Source organism: Schistocerca gregaria, chromosome 1, assembly GCF_023897955.1.
Source record: "Schistocerca gregaria isolate iqSchGreg1 chromosome 1, iqSchGreg1.2, whole genome shotgun sequence".
In the NCBI taxonomy this organism is placed as follows: Eukaryota; Metazoa; Arthropoda; class Insecta; order Orthoptera; family Acrididae; genus Schistocerca; species Schistocerca gregaria.
In genome coordinates, this window is record NC_064920.1 from 698,139,073 (window position 1) to 698,164,839 (window position 25,767).

Consider the following 25,767-nt stretch of genomic DNA (forward strand, 5'->3'; position numbering starts at 1 on the left):
AAATTTTGGTATGCAAACTTATTTATCCATTTTTAAGTTGAGAGGGAACATGCAAGTAGCAATGGGAAGGAGATGGAAAAGTAATAAATACTGTCAGATAGTAGACACTGGTTGTGGTATAGAAAGAGCAAAGTAGACTGTGGCAGTGGCAAAGAAAGTGGACACAGTGGCAGTGGAACATAGTTGACAGTGACAGAAAAGAGCGAAGAAGACAGTGGGAGAGGAATAAAGAGAAGGAGAAAGTTGAATTGGGTGAGAGAAAGTGGTAATGAGAAACATAGTCTATGACAATGACAACAAGGAAGAAAGAGTTAGTGAAATGGGAAGGAATGAGTGAAAGAGTAGCAGTAAGATAGAGCAAGAGGAAGACAGGGGCAGTGAGAGGAGACAATGTGGCTGCGAGACAGGAGACATGTCTACACATGTAGTATTGGCTGCTTAGGCTCTCTAGTTGTGGTAAAGAACTGGCTGTCAATTGTATTAACTGCTGATTTTGCCAGTGACTGGATTCCTAACCCCTAATCGCGTGCCCTTAAATCTGAGAGGTGCACTGAAGAAATTTATTATCTTGATGAATTATAAGGTCCCCTTCCTGACACTTTATAGACTACTGTAAAAGTGATAAAATCATGTGCTTATCATTTTTTTTCTTCAGTTCAAACTTTTCAGCGGTTGACAGGAGTACCTGTGTATTCAGCCCCATCAGAATTTATGTAATATTGTACCAATCAACATAACAGCAAACAGTTTAAAAAATGAATAGACATTTCTTTCTTATAATATACTGAGATTCGTTATTGACGATACTCATCTGTGAGACTTAAATGTATAGATTATTGTGAAACTTAAAGAGTATTGGAAAATGTCACTGATTTAGGGTGATTTATTGAGACAGGAAGAACTAAGATAACATTATTATTCAAGTAGACAATCATTTTAATTTATATAGTGGAAAACAGTTTGATCACCAAAAATAGAAAGTACAAGACAGTAAACGAAATACAAACAGATAAAATATGCAGTGAAAAGAAGGAAAATTGTCAATTTTGTGTTCAAACAAAGAAAAGTTAATTGGAATTTTGTGCATGTAAAATAGTTGGATGAGTGAAGACTATGGTACTAAATAATGAGAGATGTTAAAAATTCCTCCTCAATGTACACAAAGAAATCGTGTCTTTGTGAAGGAAATCTGTAGCTATCAAACTGCCTTCATTTATTAGCACACATATGCTCTTTTCTGTTTGTAATAACAAAAACTCAAGTTTCTTTTAATTCTTCATTTGAAATATCTGTGAAGAAATATGTAGACATTTCTGCTTGTTTATGTTTTTAACATGAAGAAATAAAAATCTGCATCCTCCTCCTTGACAATTTTCTTGTTTGAAATTGGAGTTATTAAATATCATCTCTTGCTGTTTTGTTATAGTCATATCATGGTATAAGTTATGTACTGCACTGGTATGTTTTGAAACTTCTTAATTAAATTTGTACTTAAAATGGTGAGTGACTTTTGACTATACTGTCTCTTTGCTATTCTTTACCTACAGAATTTGCCCTGACAAACAGAACTCAAACTTTTCCTATTCATTAATTACTCACAATATTCAAGGATAACATGATCTGACTGCTTTACAATTGATAACCTGACTTCAAATAAATAACACAAAAGAATGGCCCTGAATAAGAAGAAATTCTAACAATAACCCCTACATTTCAGAAGTCATTTACCTGAACTACAGCAATACCACAAGCACTAATACTGCCAGCTCAATAAAAGATCCTAACTACTGAAGGCTCTAACTACTAATAGGCATGTGGTTAGCAAAGAAAATATTTTGTTGGAAAGCAAACCAATGTATTTTTACTTTAATAATGTGACATCCAGTTATATGCGGGAAAGCCCCGGTAGACAGGCACAATAAAATAACACACACACAAAATTTCTAGCTTTTGCAACCAACGGTTGCTTCTTCAGGAAAGAGGGAAGGAGAGGGAAAGACGAAAGGATGTGGGTTTTAAGGGAGAGGGTAAGGAGTCATTCCAATCCCGGGAGCGGAAAGACTTACCTTAGGGGGGGAAAAGGATAGGTATATACGCGCACGCGCACCCACACGCACACACACACACACACACGCACACACACACACACACATCCATCCATACCGGGATGTGGTGCAGAGGCAAAGATGATGTTGAATGACAGGTGAGGTATGAGTGGCAGCAACTTGAAATTAGCGGAGGTTGAGGCCTGGCGGATAACGAGAAGAGAGGATATACTGAAGGGCAAGTTCCCATCTCCGGAGTTCTGACAGGTTGGTGTTAGTGGGAAGTATCCAGATAACATGGACGGCGTAACACTGTGCCAAGATGTGCTGGCCGTGCACCAAGGCATGTTTAGCCACTGGTGATCCTCATTACCAACGAACACTGTCTACCTGTGTCCATTCATGCGAATGGACAGTTTGTTGCTGGTCATTCCCACATAGAAAGCGTCACAGTGTAGGCAGGTCAGTTGGTAAATCACGTGGGTGCTTTCACACGTGGCTCTGCCTTTGATCGTGTACACCTTCCGGGTTACAGGACTGGAGTAGGTGGTGGTGGGAGGGTGCATAAGACAGGTTTTACACCGGGGGTGGTTACAAGGGTAGGAGCCAGAGGGTGGGGAAGGTGGTTTGGGGATTTCATAGGGATGAACCAAGAGGTTACGAAGGTTAGGTGGATGGTGGAAAGACACTCTTGGTGGAGTGGGAAGGATTTCACGAAGGATGGATCTCATTTCGGGGCAGGATTTTAGGAAGTCGTATCCCTGCTGGAGAGCCACATTCAGAGTCTGATCCAGTCCCGGGAAGTATCCTGTCACAAGTGGGGCACTTTTGGGGTTCTTCTGTGAGAGGTTCTGGGTTTGAGGGGATGAGGAAGTGGCTCTGGTTATTTGCTTCGGTACCAGGTCGGGAGGGTAGTTGCAGGATGCGAAAGCTGTTTTCAGGTTGTTGGTACCGGAGATGGGAACTTGCCCTTCAGTATATCCTCTCTTCTCGTTATCCACCAGGCCTCAATCTCCGCTAATTTGAAGTTGCCACAACTCATAGCTCACCTGTCATTCAACATCATCTTTGCCTCTGCACTTCCGCCTCAACTGACAGCTCTGCCCAAACTCTTTGCCTTTAAATATGTCTGCTTGTGTCTGTATATGTATGGATGGATGTGTGTGTGTGTGTGTGTGTGTGTGTGTGCACGCGCGCAAGTATATACCTATCCTTTTTTCCCCCTAAGGTAAGTCTTTCCGCTCCCGGGATTGGAATGACTCCTTACCCTCTCCCTTAAAACCCGCATCCTTTCGTCTTTCCCTCTCCTTCCCTCTTTCCTAAAGAAGCAACCGTTGTTTGCGAAAGATAGAAATTTTGTGTGTGTGTTTGTGTGTTATTTTATAGTGTGTGTCTACCGACGCTTTTCCGCTTCGTAAGTCTTGGAATCTTTGTTTTTAATATATTTTTCCCATGTGGAAGTTTCTTTTCATCCATGACATCCAGTTCCAAAAATTATATAATCATGAATAATGTTCAGTCTCCAAGTCAGACACGTCCAGAACGTCTGCTTTCGCTAACACTTCAAACCTTTAACCTCCATCAATGCTAGCTACTCACCTCCAACCTCGGTCACTTCTGGCTGTTCACCTCCAACAGCTATCACCGCTGACTGTTAACTTCAAACTGCTACTCCGACCAGCCACAGAGTCTCTTACAGTGTGTGCACAGTGCTTTTGCTGCCAACTTGCAGACACATAAACAGGCTACTTACAATTAATGGTGATAATTGATTGAGAAATTTTGTTTTTTGTGTGTACATTCATGTGTACTATTTTATCTCTTGGCCATGTCAAGATTTTTGAATCAAGTATGACTGAATTGTGACTGTCGCAGTTTCTTTATCTTTTTCCTTTGTTATTTCCTACAAAAAATTCAGAAGCTTTATGCAGATGTGATGTGTTACTTTAGTTTCAGTGTGTGTTGCAAAAATATTCAGGATGAGGATTAAACACATTTCACTGTTAGAAATAGTTAAGAGGATAACTGGAGTGGTTTATACATAGCATTAAGGAGTCCAATGACAGTACATGCCGCGCCCCCCCCCCCCCCCCCCCCCCCCTCCTCCAGTCTCTCTCTCTCTCTCTCTCTCTCTCTCTCTCTCTCTCTCTCTCTCTCTCTCTCTCTCTCTCACACACACACACACACACACACACACACAGAGAGAGAGAGAGAGTGAGAGAGAGAGAGAGAGAGAGAGGGAGGGAGGGAGAGGGGGGGGTCCACATAAGATCTGATACTGTAGCTTCTCATTCTGTCACTGCCTTGACAATGTCATACATCCCTTGTGAAAAATAATCATACTCACTGCCAAGATAAATACACCCAGACAGGTCTCACTGCTACAAATGGACCCATCCTGGAGCATTGGCTGTTGCATTTGGGGCAGTGCCCTTCAGTGTGCAGTAGATTTATTCGGACTCAAGTTGATGCTTCAGTAGTTGTAGAGTGAATCTAGCAGCCTCTCAGACATTGCACCATATCAGCTCTATCCAACATTTCCTTTAGCATTGGCAGTTCTCGATAGTGGTACATGTACAGCGTGGTGCATGCTGCATCACCCACATACGTAGCGCAATAGTGCTTTTCTAGGAATGCTCTGTTGGAACCAGAAGTGAAATAGATGAATGTATGATAGATCCTTCTTGAGTGTCGTCCCCCTAGTTCTTCTGATTTAGTAGTGTTGGATTTCAGTCTGTGGAACCTGGAAATGCTCCTCTTATTTCATTTTTCAGAAGATTGTACTGACAGCCTATGCCTAGACGAAATGAAAATGTATAGGAACTATGGTATGCACCACCTCACAAGAAAGTGCAATAGTAATTGTTATGTGATTCATTGCCAAATAGTCTGGTATCTTTGGATGTATTGAAATAAAATTTATTTACTGCATTCTGGACCATTGTATTAATTACAAATACAAGTCTCACTGCTGACTGAAGTTCATTTCAGGCCACATGAGTGACATGACCTTGCAACAGTGGCGGCATGCATACTGCTTGTCCTGCCAGCAGTGGAGTAATTCATGTAAAAATGATTTTGCAAATCGCAGAAAAATGGTTCCAGTATTGTAGATACTGATTCTACTTCTCTGGAAGGTTGAGGATTAGGCTGACAATTGTTATGAGCAGGGTTAGGATTTTTAGGTGCATACCTTTTTCTTGGGGTAAATTAAAGCTGTTTGGAAAAACATCACAGAGTGAAGTTTTCATTTCTAGTTGTGAAAAGATGCATTTTTTTTTTCACGCACCCTTCTCCTGTTCATCCCTTTCTCTTCTAACCATTGCCATAATCCCCTTTGTCCCCCTTAAGTTTAGTTCCAGTTTATTCTATAACATATCTAATTAATACAAAATATTTTACTTTCAATTAAAGTCTCCTCAGCTTCCTGTGTATATGCGAATATTAAGCCTATCTGTTTCAGTAAATGCCGCGTGGGGAGTTGAAAGCGCACTTGCAACAATGGCAAATAATTGTGTGTTCGACAAAAGTCTTTCTCTCACTTTGCCACTATAAAGTAGCCTACAATAATGTGGTTGACAATGAGTGATTCTATCCCACCAGTACGAGTAACCTGCTGTTCGTGAATGTCAGTTTGTTAGTGTGAGAGACGTGATCTTTTCATGTGGAAGCAGAGGTTGGTCACGCGGAGACGACAGTTACCGCACCCGCGTAGTTCTGAGAATTTAGACTGGGTCATGCTCAAAGATACTATAAATCGCTGAGACTGCAGTTCCAGCAATAACGAGAACATTTTTGTAATTTTCGCAGTGTTATAGAAGAGAGTGTGGACATCAAGTGAGCAAGTGGGTGCAAAGTATTGTGTGACAGTTGCATTGAGTTAGCAAGTGAACTTGTGTTAGATCTTTGTTACATTACTAAACAAGTATACTTCTAGATTCTACCATTCCAGAGATGTCCAGTGACCGATTTATTATTCTGGCTCAGGAATTCAAACAAGATTTCATACACACTCATGGAACTGTACGCAATGTTCTATTTGTAATTCAGCAATTTTGTTAGATGAAAAACACCACCAAAATCCAGCTCTGAGCATAAAATGAATAGACTCTTCAAGCAAACAAATTGTGGCAACCTCTGTTATGATGTGTGTTTCAACAGAGTTCCTCAAAATTTGAAGGAATTAAACATTGGTTTGAGTGCAGCTCTTAGACAGGCAGGAATTCCATGCAGTAAGGTGGACCATCCAGCCTTCAAGGATTTCTTGAAAAATACACAAAGCTGTTAATGCCTGATGAGAGTACTGTAAGAAAAAACTACGTGGAATCTGTTTACCAAGAGCCGGCTGTCGTAGCTGAGTGGTTCTAGGTGTTTTGGTCTGGAACCGTGCGACCGCTATGGTCGCAGGTTCAAATCCTGCCTCGGACATGGATGTGTGTGATGTCCTTAGGTTAATTAGGTTTAAGTAGTTCTAAGGTCCAGGGGACTGATTACCTCAGATGTTAAGTCCCACAGTGCTCAGAGCCATTTGAACAATTTTGTTTACCAAGAAACCATAGAAAGAAACCATACAAAGAATCAAGGAGAAAATGTCTGATTGCGAAGTGGGAATCATTGTGGATGAAACCATAGACTCAATGGAATGATATGTTTTGAACATTTTAGTTTTTCCTTAGCAGAGGAGAAAGTTAAGCCCATGTTGTTAAAAATGTATGAGCTCCAGAAAGCCAAAGCCATTACAGTAATGCAATCAATTATAGACTTCTGCCAAAAACTCTGGCCTACTGGTATTGAGTTCGGAAAACTACTTCTTGTGGTTATGGACCATGCTCCATACACAGTTTCAGCTGTTAACCAATTGAAACCATTATTGTCCAAGTTAGAGCATGTGATTTGCTTGGTTCATGGCCTTCGTAGGGTTTGTGAATCAATAAGGAAGGAATACGACATAACTAATCAATTCATCTCTGCCCTGAAGAAGATTGTACTGAAAGCGCCAAGCTGTGTCATTGCCTAGGAAGCCACTGGCCTGCCCCTTCCAAATTTCCTGGTCATTTTTCGCTATGGACCTTGGATTGAGTTTGCTGCCATGTTGTTTGAGAATTTTGATGCTGTCTGTTATGGGAGAAAGTACATAATTTGCAGAGAGAAGTATATTGTGTCCATAGTTAGCAGTGCCCGACTGCAGCTATTAAACGATTGAAAGAATGAGGTATGGAAAAGGAAAAACAATGGGATATTGTTACTTCTGTGAGCGAGCAGTTAGATGGCTTTGCGAAAGACAAACTTGAGTATAGTCTTCAGAAGAATCAAGAAATTGAGGAATTTGTCACATCTGTAGATGTAGCATTTGGTCGAGGTGTTGGTGGTGCAACACTTACTGTTTCCACCAGTATATTATTCACAAATGCAGTAGATCAACCAAAGAAACTTTGGTTTAGTCTTCTGATAACCATATTAATAAGTGGAAACAATATTTCTTTACATAACAACATGGAAATAGTTCAGTGACAGATTGTTGGATTCAGTTGTTAGTGTTGACAAAGCAGTCATCTTTAACATTATTCACAAATTTATATGTGGGTAAATATTATTGAAAATTAGATCTGAAGGTGATATAATTGGATAGATAAAAAAATCTATTCACCAAACAGTGGCAGGAGAAAACGCACTATATAGTTAAGAAAATGTGCACACTTTCAGATCCATTGGCTCCTTTTTCTGGTAAAATGGTTGAAGGGGAAGGAAAAGGAATGAAGAAAAGGACTTGTGAGGCTCTCCCTTCCCCTTAAACCCTTTCACCAAAGGAGGAGCACTGGTTTTGAAAGCTTGTACATTTCTTCAGCTTTTATGTGTGTTTTCTCCTGCTACTACATAGTGAGTGGATTTTTTGTTGCTCCACTTATGTTTTCAGAAATTGATTGCTGTTGTTGTTATATTAAATGCTAAGGTGAGATTTACATATGTTTACTTTCTGGTATTTAATCAAGCTCCCATTAATAGAAACTAAAACTTGCAGCTCTTGTTGATGTACTTACCGTAGTTCATATAGTTTTGCTCAGAGTTTCAGATCATTGCTTAGTTTGATGTCTAAGGTCATACTGAGGTTTGAATAATAAACAAAAATACACTGTTTCTTTATTCATTATTCTCAGCACAAACAAGAACATGTATCTGATGCACCCCAATACAGCTTCCATCAGTGTTTTGCTTAAGCTATTAATACAGTGTCCTCTGAAGTAACTCACAGCTCTAGCTGTCACACCAATACTACCTGTTATTCCTGCCATTCTGCTGAGACACTGTTCCTTCTTCAGCTGAGGTGCTTCTTTTGTAATGGTGGCCTGTTATGTCATTCGTATGGAGTCAACCAACCTATTCATCACAATTACAAAATGACTTTTGATTGAAATTATCTTTTACAAAAATTCAGAGTACATTTAAGGCTAAATTTATGGAAGATTCAGTGCACCAAAATAAAAATTTCTCACAGATGGCCAGATAGAAAATCATTTGTAATATGTTGATCAAATGGGATTGGGGTAGTGACAAAAAGGCTAGAAATAGTATCAATATATAGACTGAGCAGTGCTCTCATACCATACAGAGCTTAGTTAGATTAGTTTGTTTTACTATTCCCAGCTAAACTTTTGTATATCACTAAGAATAAGAGTGATTATGACTTCCAATAAAAATTAGGAACGTTTGACATAATTGATGTAAAGGCAACTAAACGCAAAATCTTGAATCACACACTGAGAGCTGGTAGTGTAAATATAACCGAAATGACTGGTATGAAAGGAAACCAATAATTACAAGCAATTTCAGCTGTTATTTTACATCAAACCTAACTTTCACTGTGTGAAAATTCGTGTTATTTTGCCAGAAGCAATCGGTTGGATGTAGATCAAGTGTCTCCAGTCCATCTTAGATGGACAAAAAGATTGAAGAATTATATGAGAAGGATAGCTCAAAGCGACATATTTTGTGGAACTCATGGCTGTTCCATTTTGAATCAGTATTTCGTGATGCTACCTACCCTTGACAGACAAGAGGAACAACATATGCTCAAAATCAGAAGCTGGGAGATATGAGAATGCAGAATACAGTTGAAAAACTACAATAAAGAACAATGTAAAATCACACATTAAAGATGACATAATCATGAACTGTCTTTTTCTCTTTAAATGAGTAAAAAAAAAAAACAGGAAGCATAGAATCATAAAAAAAAAACAAAAGAAAAAAAAACACATTTTGATGAAAGAGTGTGAGATATTCCAAATCACTGATTTTAGTTGGGGTGTTTCATTATGTTACATGCAGGGGATGGAAAAAAAAGAAGAAGAAAAATGGTGAGAAATGGATGCTTAAACATAAATGCAGTTGCTAGCCAAGCCTGCAGCTTGCACTGTTGTACTTGACTATGAAAAGCACCTGTGTAATGTCATCAGCATGTTGCAAGTCTTTGTTGTGGCTAGAGCAGAGTTCTGTGTTATCATGACTGAATTATATGGGAGCTAAGTGAGTTCAAATGTGGGAAAATTATTGATGCTTTTGTGGTTGGCCTTCCATAACCAAGGCAGCCAAAGTGTTGATTTTACAAGAGATACTGTACTGAAGATTTGTGCCCCATGCAATGAAAGAGAAGAAACATTGTCCACTAAGTCACACCATGGATGAAAGTGTGTGTTGAATGATCATGACAGGTGGGAATGGAAGCATATTGTGTCTAAAAATAAAGAGTGTGACAGCTGCAAAAATCACTAAAAACTGAATGTCACACTCACAAAATCTGTCAGCACCAAAACAACATGAAGGGAACTCCATAAGCAAACAGGGTGACCCAGAAATCCAAACCACTCATCAGTGAGGCAAATGCTCGTAACATGAAGACAAAGTGCTGAAGACATAAAACCTGGACTATGGAAGAATGTTACTTGGTCGAATGAGTCTTGTTTCATACTGTTTCCTGTGAAACTTTGCAGGGGTTCAGTGATGATTTGGGCAGCTATATAGTGGTGTTCCACAAACCTCATTGGTATCCTGCATGGTAACATTATTGTCAAGGATTAAGTGAACATTTTGGCTGACAAGGCCCATCCCATTGTATAGTATTTTTTCCCAATGGTGGCACTGTGTTCCAGGAAGATAGGGCCACTGTTCACACAGTTCACATAGTCCAGATCTGGTTTAGTGACTATGAGGATGAATTGTCGAATCTTCCCAGACCAGCACAGTCACTGGATCCCAGTATTATTGAGCCTGTGTTGTCCACTTTGGAGAGAAGATTGCATGATCACTATCCATATCTATCCTCGTTATCTACGCTTGTCACTATTTTCGAGGAAGAATGCTATAAGATTCGCTTGGAAATCATACAGGTCCTTTATTTATCCATGAATGGAGGCTGTTTTGAATGGCAATGGTTTTCCTACACCATTACAGGCATGGTCATTTATTGTGTTTTCAATGTTCCCATATTTTTATCCATCCACTTTATGTCACTGGATGAAAGTTCCTTTTCATGTGTCAACATCAGACTAATCGGGGAAGGGAAAAGAAAACCCTCAGCCTGCACAAAGTACATGCACAATGTTCTAAAATATAGTGGCCTTACAAGCAATTGTCACTGCTTAAACTCTTTTTTTTTCCAATGAGTACTATTTTGTGTTTCAGAAATGAGTACAGTGATATGTCTATGCATGAGATGCATGCTGATTGTTCAGGCTGTATCCCAATAATTGACCTATAGAATAAGATGCTCAAATTATCCATTATACCCACTTTCTTCTTGTCAACCCCCACCCCCACCCTCCGCCACAACTACTTCTGCTGTCCCTGCCCTGACCTCCCGCTTCTCTGTCTGCCTCACCCCCTTCTCTCTCTCTCTCTCTCTCTCTCTCTCTCTCTCTCTCTCTTTCTTTCTCTTTCTCTCCCCCCTCTCCCTCACACACACACACACACACACACACACACACACACACACACACACACACACACGCGCGCGCACACACACACCTGCTACATTCTTCCACTGTTCTTTTTTCTTTTTTGACTGGGGTTAATAGTCTTGTAATTAACAGATGAAATGGAGCATGAATGCAATGAGTGTGATAGTGCTCACCATTCACAAAGTAACCACTGTGATCTACTGTCTACAATAAGGTTGGTCAGGTTGTGACCTGTGTGCAGGGTGTATATAACTGACATTTCATCTGTTGTAAGACTGGTGGTATTGGAAACGATATTTGGAAGAAAGATGGGGCAAGTTTACAAATGAGGATTCCTGAAAGGTAATTAACTCACATGGGTGGGAATTTGAAGATTCATGGTTGGTTGAAAATACAAACTGTATTACTCAAGGTTTGTGGGGGCTGTGGATTGGTTTTGATCTGTGGTGTGGATGTGAAGGTGGTGTTTCTTGTATGTTGAATGGATAAAGAGAGTATGCTTCTGATTAATCCAGCACAATTGAAGTATGTGAAGAAATTGAAGATGGGGTCTTTCGATAAAAATGAAGGGATTTATAAGTCCACTAGAATGTTTAGTTCCATAGTATGTAAGTTGCTTTTTGGTTCTTGGGGAGGAGAAAGGAATGGTTGGTCTGTGGCAAGTAATCATGTTCTGAAGCAGGAATATGAAGAGAGAAAGTTGGATAATTAGATACTTTCTTGAAGTATTTTCAGAACATTGCTCTGATTTTTGAAGGGTGAAGGTTCCATTCAGAAGATATGGGTGTATATGTTTGGAAAAACAATAGAAGTGTACCTCTTATAGGGATACTGTGTCATAACAGTCTGTTTCTGTTGTGTTAGTGTGATAAGTATAAAACATGGTTATGATTTTTTTAAATATGCAGAATAATAATTGAAAACTGTGGAACAGACCAGACTACAAGCCAGAATGAATAAACATTGAAGATAATAACATGTAAATAAATAAAATAACTCAGCTACGATGAGCATATAAAAATAATGACCATTACATTAGTGGGATACTTATTTTTAAAATAGAAGTACTTGAATTCTTACTTAATATTCTAGAGCTTGGATGTGAAATTAAAGTTCACTTTACAGAAAATGACATCCAATCTTGCTACTGTATTTAATATAATTAATATGATAAATCATTCTGATCTTCTGCCTTGATAATAATAACAACAATAATAAATGGTTTATTTGTCCATAATAACTTTTACAATTTTGTTTTTAAACATATGAACAATAATAAGAGTTTAAAAATAAAGATAAATTATACACAACAACATTAAAAATTCTTGATTGAGTACAAACATTTATCAATTGATAGTTGCTTTAATTTTGTCTTAAATAACTTTCCATTAAACAGTTTTATAGCATTTGGGAGTCTGTTATAAAATGTCTTCCAGCAGAAAATGGACTATGATCTGTTGCTCTTTTATTACTAAATTTTATGTGGTAATCCTGTCTTTTTCTTGTGTTATAATAATGGATTTCAATATTGATTATACTATATTTTCTCCTTTTTGTGCACTAATATACACCACCGTAATGGCTTAATGATACCCATCTTTAGAATATCATTTGTTGTGCTACATTACAAAGTATTAGACGTGGCCATCTTATCATTATTTTTATGCCTTTGATATCACTTTTCACTATTGGGTATTCACATAAATCTCATGTATGGTTGTAATGCAGCTGGATGGTAAAACTTACTGTTTAGTATTTTTTCTTGTTGTGGAATTCCATATGCACAGCTTAATATCAGACCATCACTGTTAATGTATGCAACAAGTAGTATTTTAAATGGACACCGGATGAGAAATACCATTGTAACAAGAGATGAAAACAGGGAACACTCTATTTATGCAAATTCCTGTGTGGTTCCCCTAAAGTGATTAAGGCCATTTCCATGATTGTTGTCTTGAATGGTCAGTTTCATTCTCCAACTATAATTGTTGACATAACATTAAATCCTAATCTTGGTACCTTTTGTTGCAGATTTTCCTTTTTATTTTTCCTTTTACCTTTTAAATTTCTCTGTCATAATTTAAGAAAATTAAAATGTCGTGCAAAATATGCAGAAAAACTTCGTAGGCGTTGGGAAGCATGAAAGAGGCAAAGGTGGAAGTGAAGCTGTGAGGGTGGGTCATGAATCAGCCCTGGATAGCTCAGATAGTGGAGTATTTGTCCACAAAAGGCAAAGGTTTCGAATTCGAGTTTCATATGGCAAACAGTTTTCATCTGCTAGAAGGTTTTGAACAAAAATATGCTAATACAGACACAAGCATAATGCAAAAGATTTATAAATATATACTGTTCATTGCTAAACCATACAATTTATGTTTTATGCATAAGGAAAACAAGTAATATGTAGTTATCGGTATGACTTAGTTGAGTAACCAGTGGAATTATAAATTTCTCTCAGATAGCATGCTCTTTAGTATTCTCTTTAATCATTTGCAACTTGTAAATTCATTTTCTTGATGTTATGATCATCACTTGTTTTCTATTTTTGGACTGTCATCTATATATAATTCTAATGCCGTAATTACAGATAATTATCTTGCAGCTACTATAAATAATGATCTTTTTTGAGATTGTGTTTTTGATGCTGTTGTCTTCTTTGTAATTACTTGCTGGATAGTACGAGTACACTGGCAGCTAGACAACACTCAGAAGTCACAGAAGAGAAGAAAATAACAAAGAGCATAGAAGTTAAAATATTAGATACTTGAAGTTTAAAGGAAAGGTTGGGGTTGGGGAGAGGAAGGTGGAAACGACATCAGAGCAGAAGCAGTACATTTTCATGTGTAAAGTCAAACAATGGAAAATCCAGGAAGGAATGTAACAATATAATGAAAAGGGTAGTTGCTAGTCAGTTTGAGGTTGTTTGTTTATTTAATGCAATATTGTGAGATGAACAAAGCAGCTTATAAATCGTATGTTTGTACACCACAGTGTGAGACATTCTGAAGCAATATCTGAACCTAGCCTTGAGTTCTGAGTGTTTTATGTTTATAATATGCAATATATGTTAGAGTTTTGTTTGTATCAATGTTTTGTGAAACATGAAAATTGTCAACATTACACCTTAAGAGGTAACCCGCGAAAAAAGTGAATTGTAGCTGTCATTTGACTTTTGGTTAGTAAATGCATTCTCATAATATTTGTATTTTCCTTACTTGCAGTGAATTGCTCAATATTTGGTCGCAAGAAAAAGCAATACAAGGACAAATACCTTGCCAAGCATAATGCAGTGTTTGACCAATTAGATTTGGTTACCTATGAAGAAGTTGTTAAACTACCATGTAAGTACAGAGTTACAGTAGTGTCAAGTTGTGCTTTATTAGCAGATAACAGTTCCTGCAATTCTGTTTGATTTGAAAATGATTTAAGAATTTGTTTATCCGTTAGCTGGAGGAAATTAAATGAGGTGTAAAATACGAGCCAAAAATAAATATCTGCATAATACCACTAGAGTGATGTACAGTGCACTGGGCACACTAACATTAAAAATAGTTGTGTATCTAGTAATAAATCTCAGGAACTGGTGTTGTGTGTGTTCTTTTGTGCTTCTCCAAAAGAACACATTTTGATTCTACAACCATTATCAGTCAAGATACAAAGGAACTGCAACATGTAGCTGCTAGTGGGCATTGATTCATATCAATGGGAAAATTAAAAATTTCTCCCCAACCAGGATTCAAACCTGAGTCCTCAATCAATCAAATTTGATTGTCGTTCAGCTCATAAAGCAATAGACAATGTCAAGATAACTTACATTTTTAACATTAATTACTAAATACAATTTAGTTTGGGTTACATAAGGCCATCCGCTAGATACAGTGTTGAAAGATAGTACTTTCAGTTTCAAAAAATTCGTCTATTGTGTAGAAAGGATTATTTACTAGTATTCTGTACAACTTAGCTTTGAAGATATTGACAGGTAACTCTTTTAAATCTATACTTAACTTAACTTAAGTCCAAGAACTAAATATGAATTCTGTGACTTGGATAGTCTTTGATATGGTACATCTAAACAAGATTTGTTCCTGGTGTTATAGCTATGTACATCCCTTCTTAATGATATATTTGAAATATTGTTCCTAACATACAATAGATCATTATAGATGTACAAGTTTATTACCGTCAGGCATTGCAATTTAACAAACAAGGGTTTACAGTGTCCTAATTTATCTGAGTACACATTAGGAGTGATTTAAAATGGAATGATCATATAAACTTGATCATCGGTAAAGCAGATGCCAGATTGAGATTCATTGGAAGAATCCTAAGGAAATGCAATCCGACAACAAAGGAAGTAGGTTACAGTACGCTTGTTTGCCCACTGCTTGAATACTGCTCAGCAGTGTGGGATCCGCACCGGATAGGGTTGATAGAAGAATAGAGAAGATCCAACGGAGAGCAGCGCACTTCGTTACAGGATCATTTAGTAATCGCGAAAGCGTTACGGAGATGATAGATAAACTCCAGTGGAAGACTCTGCAGGAGAGACGCTCAGTAGCTCGGTACGGGCTTTTGTTAAAGTTTCGAGAACATACCTTCACTGAAGAGTCAAGCAGTATATTGCTCCCTCCTACGTATATCTTGCGGAGAGACCATGAGGATAAAATCAGAGAGATTAGAGCCCACACAGAAGCATACCGACAATCCTTCGTTCCACGTACAATACGAGACTGGAATAGAAGGGAGAACCGATAGAGGTACTCAGCGTACCCTCCGCCACACGCCGTCAGGTGGCTTGCGGAGTATGGATGTAGATGTAGATGTAGAGTCGGTTATTATTCTTACTAATTCTTTTTGTAAAAGTAGAATGCCCTGTACGTGACTGCTATTGCCCCCACAATAAGATTCCATATGATATGATACTTTGAAAGAAAGCCAAATATGCTGATCTTATGTAACTATTAGGGACATGTCTTTTTAAGTTTCTAATTAATGATATTAATATAATAGAGCGAAACATTCCACATGGGAAAATTATATGTAAAAACAAAGATGATGTAACTTAGTAAACGAAAGTGCTGTCATGTTGATAGACACACAAACATACACACAAAATTCAAGCTATCGCAACCAACGGTTGCTTCATCTGGAAAGAGGGAAGGAGAGGGAAAGATGAAAGGATGTGGGTTTTAAGGGAGAGAGTAAGGAGTCATTCCAATCCCAAGAGCAGAAGGGCTTCCCTTAGGGGGGAAAAAAGGACAGGTATACACTCGCGCGCGCGAGCACACACACACACACACACACACACACACACACACACACACACACACACACACACACACACACACGTGTCAGTGCGCAAGTGTATACCTGTCCTTTTTTCCCCCTAAGGTAAGTCTTTCTGCTCCAGGGATTGGAATGACTCCTTACCCTCTCCCTTAAAACCCGCATCCTTTCGTCTTTCCCTCTCCTTCCCTCTTTCCTGACGAAGTAACCGTTGGTTGGGAAGGCTTGAATTTTGTGTGTATGTTTGTGTGTCTATCAACATGCCAGTGCCTTCGTTTGGTAAGTTACACCATCTTTGTTTTTAGATATAAGTTTCTAATTAAATAGATAACTCTTGAGAGTCTGGCAGATAAATGTTTGACGTGTGGTTCCCATGTCAACTTGTTGTTTACTATAACACCTAAAAATTTTATACTTTCTGTCATGATTCTCTTTTAAGCTAAAGGAAATTGCCTGGATCTTACTTTCATTTAGTAGAAAACCGTTCGCTCTAAACTATAATGAACTCTGAGCAAGGGTATCTTTAACTATATTTTTAGTGTGCCTGCTTACTAGGGAGAGTGAAGGAATTCTGGTATCTTGGAAGTTAAATAAGGCATGATGGACAATGTAAGTGGGATATTGAAAGCAAACTAGGACGGGCAAAGAGTAAAGAATATTCCTCGTTAAAGAAAGGCTGTATCTACATCTACATCTATACTCTGTCACTGAGAATTGCATGGCAGATGTTACATACCACTGTACCAGTTATTAGGGCTTTTTCCCATTCCACACATATGGAACATGGAAAAATGGTTGTTTCATTGACTCGATGCAAGCTGTAATTAATCTAATTTTATCCACACAATACCTTTGGGAGTGATATGTAGGTTGTTGTAGTATATTCCTAGAGTCATCCTTTAACCACTTAAAAATATGAGTTACCTCAATTCTATTATGATGATAGAACCTTAAAATCCTGAGTGTCTTCAGGCAACTTAAGAACAGATCTTTGAAAAAATAAAACCACATGCCAGCACTGGTGGTTATATGTACAGCCACTAGAGAGCATCTGATGCTATGTTTGTAGCCTAGCTGTCAGGTTTTGGTTGAAGTGGTCGCCACTAGATACCTCCATCACTGTGGGTAGCTTTGGATACATGACAACAAAATGTGCACTTTCAGCCTCTTGTCATTTACTGTTTAGGCAGTGCTTTCAAAAAAAAAAGAAGGTGGCTATAGTGATCCAGAGTTCAACACTGAATGTAGCAGCTCAAAAAGTGAAGAAGAATGGAAGTCCAGTGTGAGTGTACTTAGGATTTTATTGATGGTGATTTTCAGAAACATGTAACTCATTTTACTGAGATTTGAAAGCTATTTTATATGTATTATCATTCTTGTAGGATGTTTTTCATTAAAAATACTATTTTGGAACATAATTGAAAAATAAAATTAATATATTAAGAGGTTAAGGCCAGTTCTTGAAACATTGTTAGTAGACTTTCTCAGGAGAGTTTCTTTCAACATCTCAGTGACACTCTGTCCATTTGTGCTGCCCTTTTCTGCATGCAATCAGTACCCTTGCTAATCCTATTTTGCATGAGCGCCACACACTTGAGCAGTATTCTATGATGGATTGTATGAGTGGTTTGTAAGCAATCTCCTTTGTAGGCTGATTCCATTTTCCTAATATTCTACCAAGAAACCAAAGTCTGCTACCTGCTTTTCCCACAACGGAGCCTATGTCTCCGTTCCACTTCACATCTCTGCTAAGCATTAGACCAAAGTATTTCTATGAGTTTACAGATTCCCACTGTGACTCCCTTATACAGGGTGCTCAGAAAGTCCCATTAAAACTACTAGGACTTGTAGAGAGGAATGAGTATATAATCTTTTGAATAGGGACTCGTGTCCAGAAACATACTGTTTCCGTTCTACAACGATTTCAGTTCAGATGTTTAACTCATCCACGTCTGTGTGAGAGACTGAATCATCCATTGATCACTTAAGCACATTTGTTTGTAATAACACTACACAGCACGTGTTTACATTATTCTAAAACAAAAAAGAACCCAGCACACTGTATGTACATAACAATACTGATGCTTTACAATAGCTGCTCAAAGTGGCAACCACCAACATTGTGACAGACATAGTACCTACGAAGCATGTTCTGATACAGACACTCTATGCCATCTAGTGCCTCTTCAATTTCTAGTGCAGTATTCAGAACTCATGCCAGCAGATCTTTCTCTGTCTCTACAGGAGTCTCATAAATTGAGCTTTACACGACTATAGAAGAAGTAGTCCATAGGATTAGTACACATCATCCTGTCTACCATATTTCATACCGGTACAACTCTGAGACTTTTCTTTTTGCTCAGCAAATGTGAACGTGTTAAATACCTGAACTGAAACCATCACAGAATGGAAATGGTATGTTCCCGAACATTGGTTCCTATTCAAAATATTATGTACTCACTCCTCTCTACAAGTCCTAGAATATTGTAACTGGAATTTCTGAACATTATGTATTATTTTCATAGGATACAAAGTGTTTTCATTTTGTGAAGTGCCCAATTTTACATTTATGAACATTTAAAGCAAGTTGACAATCATTGGGCCTCTTATAAATCTTATCAAGGTCTGATTGAATATTTGTACAGCTTTGTTCAGACTACTTCATTGCAGATAACAGTGTCTTCGGTGAAAAATTTGACATTACTATGAATACTATCCACAAGATCATTAATATACAATATGATCAGCAAGGGACCCAGATGCTGTGACAGTCACAGCAAAGGCCAAGGAGCCCTTGGACAAAAGCTCATGGCTTTTAAGTTAGTTGACACAAATAGAAGCCCAAGAGAATTTTATCAGTATGTATAGCCCTGAACCCATGCATTTATCATAGATATTTGCAATTGCATTTATTTCTGTGTGTAGGTGGAATCAGCCCAAAATAGCACTGCACAGCTTGTGTTTTATGCAATGTCAATTATGAACATAAAAAAACTGTCCTTTTTCTCAATATGGACAATAAATTTTTAAAGTGAACTTGCTCCAACTTGTGTGCCAGTCTGCCACATGTAACACTACCTCTCTGCTAATGCCATTCATCAGCACTGCTCGGTTGTTGCTGGCACACTGATTTTCCTTCAAGTTTTGCTATTCCTGTCAACACATTTCATCAAACTAAATACCACACTAGACTAATTTGACAGAAATCCAGTATTGTGCTGGAGGAGAAAACAGCGATTTTGTTTTATAATGTTACGATAACCAGTGTCAATCAGTTTGGCCACATTTACATCAGAAATATAGAAGAGTATGATAGTTATCATGGCCATCAGTTGGTATCCATTGTTACAATTATTGTAGCAATGCATACTGTCTAAAGCTAATGATAGTTGCCATTGTGTCCTGTATTTTTAGATTTGACTGTGGCCTAATTCTACTAAAACTGATAGCAGAAACTTAACAACAACAACAACAACAACAACAACATGATGATGATGTAGACTGCATTTTGTTCACAACAGAGGCAAATTTTAGATCATTCTGTTAAATTCCGCTTTACAACATATTTTGCTTGCAACAAGAAGTGAACCAACATTTTCAATTGAGACTGGATATTATAGGAAACATGTACAACATAGGAAAATTGTAAAAGTTAACTGAAACAGTAGAGATATTGTACCTGATGAGCGATAGGAAAGACATTCAGTATATTCCAAATATATGTGGTGGTGCAAAAATTGGAAACTGACATTTCTGCTGTTTTATAAGAGCTTATGAACACGCTGCTGGAAATAAACATTGGCTGTAACCATAGTTGTCTTCAAAAAGCACAGTAATGGTCAAAAATGACCAATGTTAGAAGAATTTGTGGTCCCCTTCAGCGTGTTCATGGGCAATACTAATTGACATTATCATTTTGGAAAAGGCATAATTCACCACATTTTTCATTGACTGAATGATTTATTTTTACATAACTTTCAGCAACATTCATTTCTTACAAAAATTTTACTTTTCTCTCACAAAAATAATGTGTTTTATGCAAAATCGTTTGTTGTGGACTGTTTTAGATGAAGAAACTCTCTTAATAATAAAAATATAAACTCCGCTGTTTGACGCTAGGACTGGGATTGGAATTAGTTGTGGAATAATGAATTGCTCATGTATCAAAAAAGATGTCCTCAGAGAAACTGGTATAAGTGACCACAAGGCGGTTTTGGCAACAATGTTTACTAAGTACAAAAGGACAATTAAAACAAACAGGAAGACATATATGTTCAGTAAATTAGATAAAAGATCAGTAGAGTCATATTTCAGTGAGGAACTTGAAACTTTCACCACAACACAGGACAGGAGTATGTAGAGCAACTATGGGTCAAGTCGACCATGCATTGGATAGATATGTAGCCTGCAGGAGAAAAGTTCATAATGCTATACATTCACTGTAAAGAAACGGAGACTACTGCATAATAGGTCTAAAACAAAGCAAAGGGCCATAGATAGAGAGAAGCTGAATGAAACATGTTTGGCTGTCAAGAGAGAAATGCTTGAAGCCTTCAGTGACTGCCATAGGAGCATGTTGTCAAGTAGTCTTTCACAAAACCGAAAGAAATTCATGTCATATGTAAAGGTTGTTAGTGGCACCAAAGGTAGTGCCCAGTCACTCGCAAATGAGACAGGACAAGAACTGAAACTGAGGGTAGTAACACAGAAGCTGAAGTGCTTTAACTCTGTTTTCAAATGTTCCTTTACAAATTAAAACCCAGAAGAACTGCCCCAGTTTCATACTTGTGCCATTAAGAAGATGAGTGAAATAAGTGTTAGTGTCATTGGTGTTGAGAACAGCTAAAGTCATCAAAAGTGAACAAAGTTCCAGGGTCCTATGGAATCCCTATCAGATTCTATATTGAATTTGTGGCTGAGTTAGCTCCTCTTTTAATTACAACATGTCGTAGATCCCTGCCCAGGAGTTGAAAGAAAGTGCAGGTCACACTTGTTTACAAGAAGGGTTGTGAAAGTGTCATCCAGTAGTCTTGACATTGATGTGTTGTGGAATCTTAGAACATATCCTGAGCTCAAACATAATGAAGTATCATGAGCAAAGTGACTTCCTTCATGTCAACCAGAATGGATTTCAAAAAACATCGATCACAACAAACCAAACTCACACTTTTCTCATGTGACATACTGAAAACTTTGGATCAAGACAGTCAGAAAGATGCAATATTTCGTAATTTCCAAAAAGCATTTGGCTTGGTACCAAATCTACACATATTATCAAAAAGGGGCATCAAGTGAAATATGTGACTGGACTGAGGATTTTTTGATAAGGAGAACACAGCATGTTATCTTGGATGGAGAGTCATTGTCAGGCGTGTATCCCAAGGAAGTGTGATGTAACCCTTGCTGTTCATGTTGTATATTAATGACTGGGTGGAGAATACTAATAGCAATCTCAGATTTTTTGCAGATGATGCTGTTATCTATAATTTAAGCACTGACTGAAAGAAGCTGCATAAATATTCAATCAAATCTTAATAAGATTGCAAAGTGGTTCAAAGACTGGTAGTTTGCTTTAGATGTTCAGAAATGTAAAACTGTGCACTTCACAAAATGAAAAAAGATAGTATTCTTTGACTATAACATCAATGAGTCTGTGTTGGAATCTGCCAACTCATACAAATACCTGGGGGTAACATTTTGTAGGGATATGAAATGGGATGATCCCATAGTCTCAGCCATGTGTAAAGCAGGTTAGCAGGTAATAGACTTCGTTTTATTGGTAGAATACTGGGGAAGTGCAATGTCTACAAAGGAGATTGCTTACAAATCGCTCATGTGACCCATTCTAGAATATTGCTCAAGTGTATGGGACCCTTATCAAATAGGACTAACAGGACATGTATAGAGAAGGGTAGTATAGAGAAGGGTAGTATGAATGGTCAAAGGTTTGCTTGACCTGTGGGAGAGCATCACAAAGATGCTGAAGAAACTGAACTGGCCCACTCTTGAAGATATACATAAACTATCCCAAGAAAGCCTACTTAAAAGTTTCAAGAACCTGATGTAAATGATTACTCCTATAGAGATCGTGTGAACAAAATTAGATTAATTGCAGTATGCACAGATGCATTTAAACAATTATTCTTACCATACTCCATACATGAATGGAACCGGAAGAAACGCTGTTAACTGGACAGTGGAATGTATCCTCTGCCATGCACTTAACATTTGTTTGCAGAGTATAGATGTAGTTGGCTATTTGCACTGTTTATATCAATAATTGTTGTGCTTAACAGAAGCAGAGGTTTTAAGTTATCATAGATAAAATAATATTGTGGTCTCTAGCAAATATTTCTGTGGTTGGATGATAGCCAAAGAAATGATGATATCTGTGACTATCTATTACTAAGAAATGTCAGCATGGTATCGGATACTAATACAGTTCAATTTTGTCTACTGTAAGGCACTATTTTTGCTACAGAAAATGAATTACCTTCAGTAATGTGTTAATTCCATATGTTAAAAGTGTATTTTTCTCCAGATGCACTCAAAAGTGAAAATGGAATTTCAAGTTGTGTGGTGCAAGGAACTTACTTTTCATCTTTTACTTATGAGTGTTGATTGTACATTGATTTTACAATTTCTCTGAAATATTTGTCTTATCTATTGTTAAAAATAAGTTATAATAACTTTTTCATTTCTTTTGAAAACGTGAGTGTAACTAACATAAGACAACATTTCTGAATGATTAGGATTTGTGACAACTAGTATTTAAAAAAAGTCATTCATTGTTCAAAGGAAGTTAAAAATATTTCCCAGAACAATGATGATGATGATAATTGAACAGAATTAACTATTTTGATTTTGGATACCACTAGAGGAAGTATCTGTAAGATATGATTAAGAAAGACTTGTATTTACCAATAGGAACAGATGCAAACATGAACAGAAGTTTTACAGCTGTAGCCAGAGGCTAGACTTTTGGTAGATCTTCTTCAACATCCTGTCCCAGGTTTAAAGCAGTTGCATAAGGGGACTGGTCTGTTAATCAGTCATTGTCAGTTTGATTGTGCGGTGAATAATAGTGACTGACAGCAAGGGGTGGGAAGGAGAACTAAATGCAGTTGTTGGTGTGTATGTCCAAGGGGCTCAAACAAAGGCCAATGGAACCAAACTTGAAAGCACAGATTGAAATGAGTTGAAGGTTGCGGTCCACAGTGGAAGCGCGAGGCCTGGCTTATGAGGTTTACTTTGGCTTCTTCTATGACTGGCAAAGAAGGTTAAAAGAACTTGCTGTTGTTCATCTTGTTTCAAAAAATCTCATATTCTGCAGAATTGTTTCTAGAACTGACCTTGGAACTCTGCCTTTGAATCGAGAAAAACACCTGAGAAAATGACTGCAGCAATTCCGTGGCAGTCTTGGTTATGACTTCCTAGACTTAAGCTACAGAGTTGACAGCTGCAGAATCACTGTAAATAGATCAAGGCTGCATTACACATTGGATGTAGCTACCAGTGAAGTTGATATGTCAAATACATGTAAGATATTTCTAGATTAGATAGCTCTGCATTCAGTCATCATAAAAGTTGCAACAGCAACAGCAAGCATTTGAAGCTTCAGAAATGTTACTCATAAGGAGAAGTAAGAAGTCATCTGTAATAAATTGTAGAAGCATTTGGAAAAAGAGTGGAAGAGTGTAAAGTGAACAGTGAGGATCATATGTAACAGTGTACAAAGATTTAGCCAAAACCTCAAATTGATACTAATCAGAGCTTCAGAACAAATCTGACTTCTGAAAAACACTTGTTAAGTATCACAGTGATGCCTATGCAGAAGATAGTTTGCATGGGGCATCTCACAAGATTTGTGACTAAATTGAACAGTTATTGGCAGGTGGCACACGGCTTATAATGCAGGCTGGTCTGTAATCCACTAGGAAAGTAGTTTCTATTTTTGTTATGGATTAATGACTTACAAAATTGTGTTAATTATGATCTCAAGTTAGGCAGATGGGGTGATTATCTCTATGGAATACTTTCCCAATAAAAACAGTAATGGTATTTAGGTAGATCTCGGCAAAAGATCAGCAGGTACCAAAAGCTGACCATCCACGAGTGATTCTAGTGGTGAGCCACAGTTATTGTCGACAGATTTTTGGACAGTTGCAGTCCCCGACTGTGCATTAGCAAAGACGCAACCTTAAGACTGTTACCCACAGTTCTCAGAGCCACTGATCTGGCCTCCCATCAGTTACACAGACTTGGGAATTTCTGCGATGGGCCTTGTTCAGGAATTCTGTGGATGTCGGCAAGCTGGTGTCTGACACACTACACCAGCAGAGTGGTGCAATTATGTCAGCTACCCTGCAATGTTTTCTCACTTGGTTGTAAAGAAACTATTTGGTAAAGAAAAATGGTTTTTATGTTAGTTATAGCTTTATATGTCAGTTTCATGATGAAGTGGTGATCATTTTATTAATGATCATAGTTAGCACACTGTGTGAGGGATCCCTGTGAATATGTTTTTGGTGCATATTAGATCACGTGTTGTTGCATATGAAATTTAGCTTTTGAAGTTTTCTTGAAACTTGGGAGGAGATCAATATCTAATTCCAATCTTCAGAAAAATAAACTGTATATAGTGGCATTTCTGCCTGTGAATGAAGTTTTCACAACCTCACTCAAATGTTGTAAATGTTTCAAGATATGGAAACTATATTTTGGCCAATAATAGCATGCAAAGAGGAAAATATTTTGCCAATTGTAAACATACAAAACTTTCTTAACTACCACAATACATGAGTGACTGCAGACTTTAGCAGTGGAATTATATACATTTTTAAGATTCATCAGTATCTGGTGAAATGAGAATTTGTGTGGCTTTGCAACAAGGTCAGTGAAGAAATTACATGTTTATTTTTATACCGAGACTGTGCCTTTTCATAAGCTTTTGACCTTGTTAAATAAACCAATGTTTCAGTATTCTTTCGCAGTTGCAACTGCATTAGGTTTTTAGTGAGGTGACATTGTGAAAACTCTACTTTACTTTGCTAAAAGAAGCAAATTTTTACTTGGCAACAAGTACTCTAAATTTGCTACTGATGACTGAAGGGTTTTCAGATAGCAGCAAGTTTTAGTTGCTACAAGCACAGTGAAGGGTGTTGAGCACATCAAAAAAGTTATACAGTTGTACAATGACATACAATGTTTGTGAAAGTTGACACTTGAACACTACACAAACAAGAACATAAAAAATAGAGTATGCAAATAAATGTTGGAAATATTTCTAGATGGTATTCTAACTGTAGAACAAAATATTGTAAAAGCTAAGCTACAAAAAATTTAAGTTTCAGAAAAAAATCTTCATTTGTGTGACCATATTTACCATATGTGCTTTATAATAATTGAACAATGGACTATCCAAGATGGAATAATGGCAGTATTATGAAAAGGATGGATTGCTATTAACCATATAGAGGCCAATG

The 25,767-nt window shown here is 37.6% G+C and overlaps 1 protein-coding gene across 13 annotated transcripts in view; it reads left to right on the plus strand.

Annotated features, from left to right (window-relative positions):
* The window catches only part of LOC126364990 (peripheral plasma membrane protein CASK), a 1,315,013-nt gene that overhangs the window by 1,254,406 nt on the left and 34,840 nt on the right, over positions 1–25,767 (plus strand). For all 13 annotated transcript variants that reach the window (XM_050008113.1, XM_050008106.1, XM_050008111.1 and 10 more), the window contains one exon: positions 14,218–14,337. In XM_050008113.1, coding sequence (XP_049864070.1) covers positions 14,218–14,337 — 120 coding nt within the window. The remainder of the gene's footprint in view (positions 1–14,217; positions 14,338–25,767) is intronic.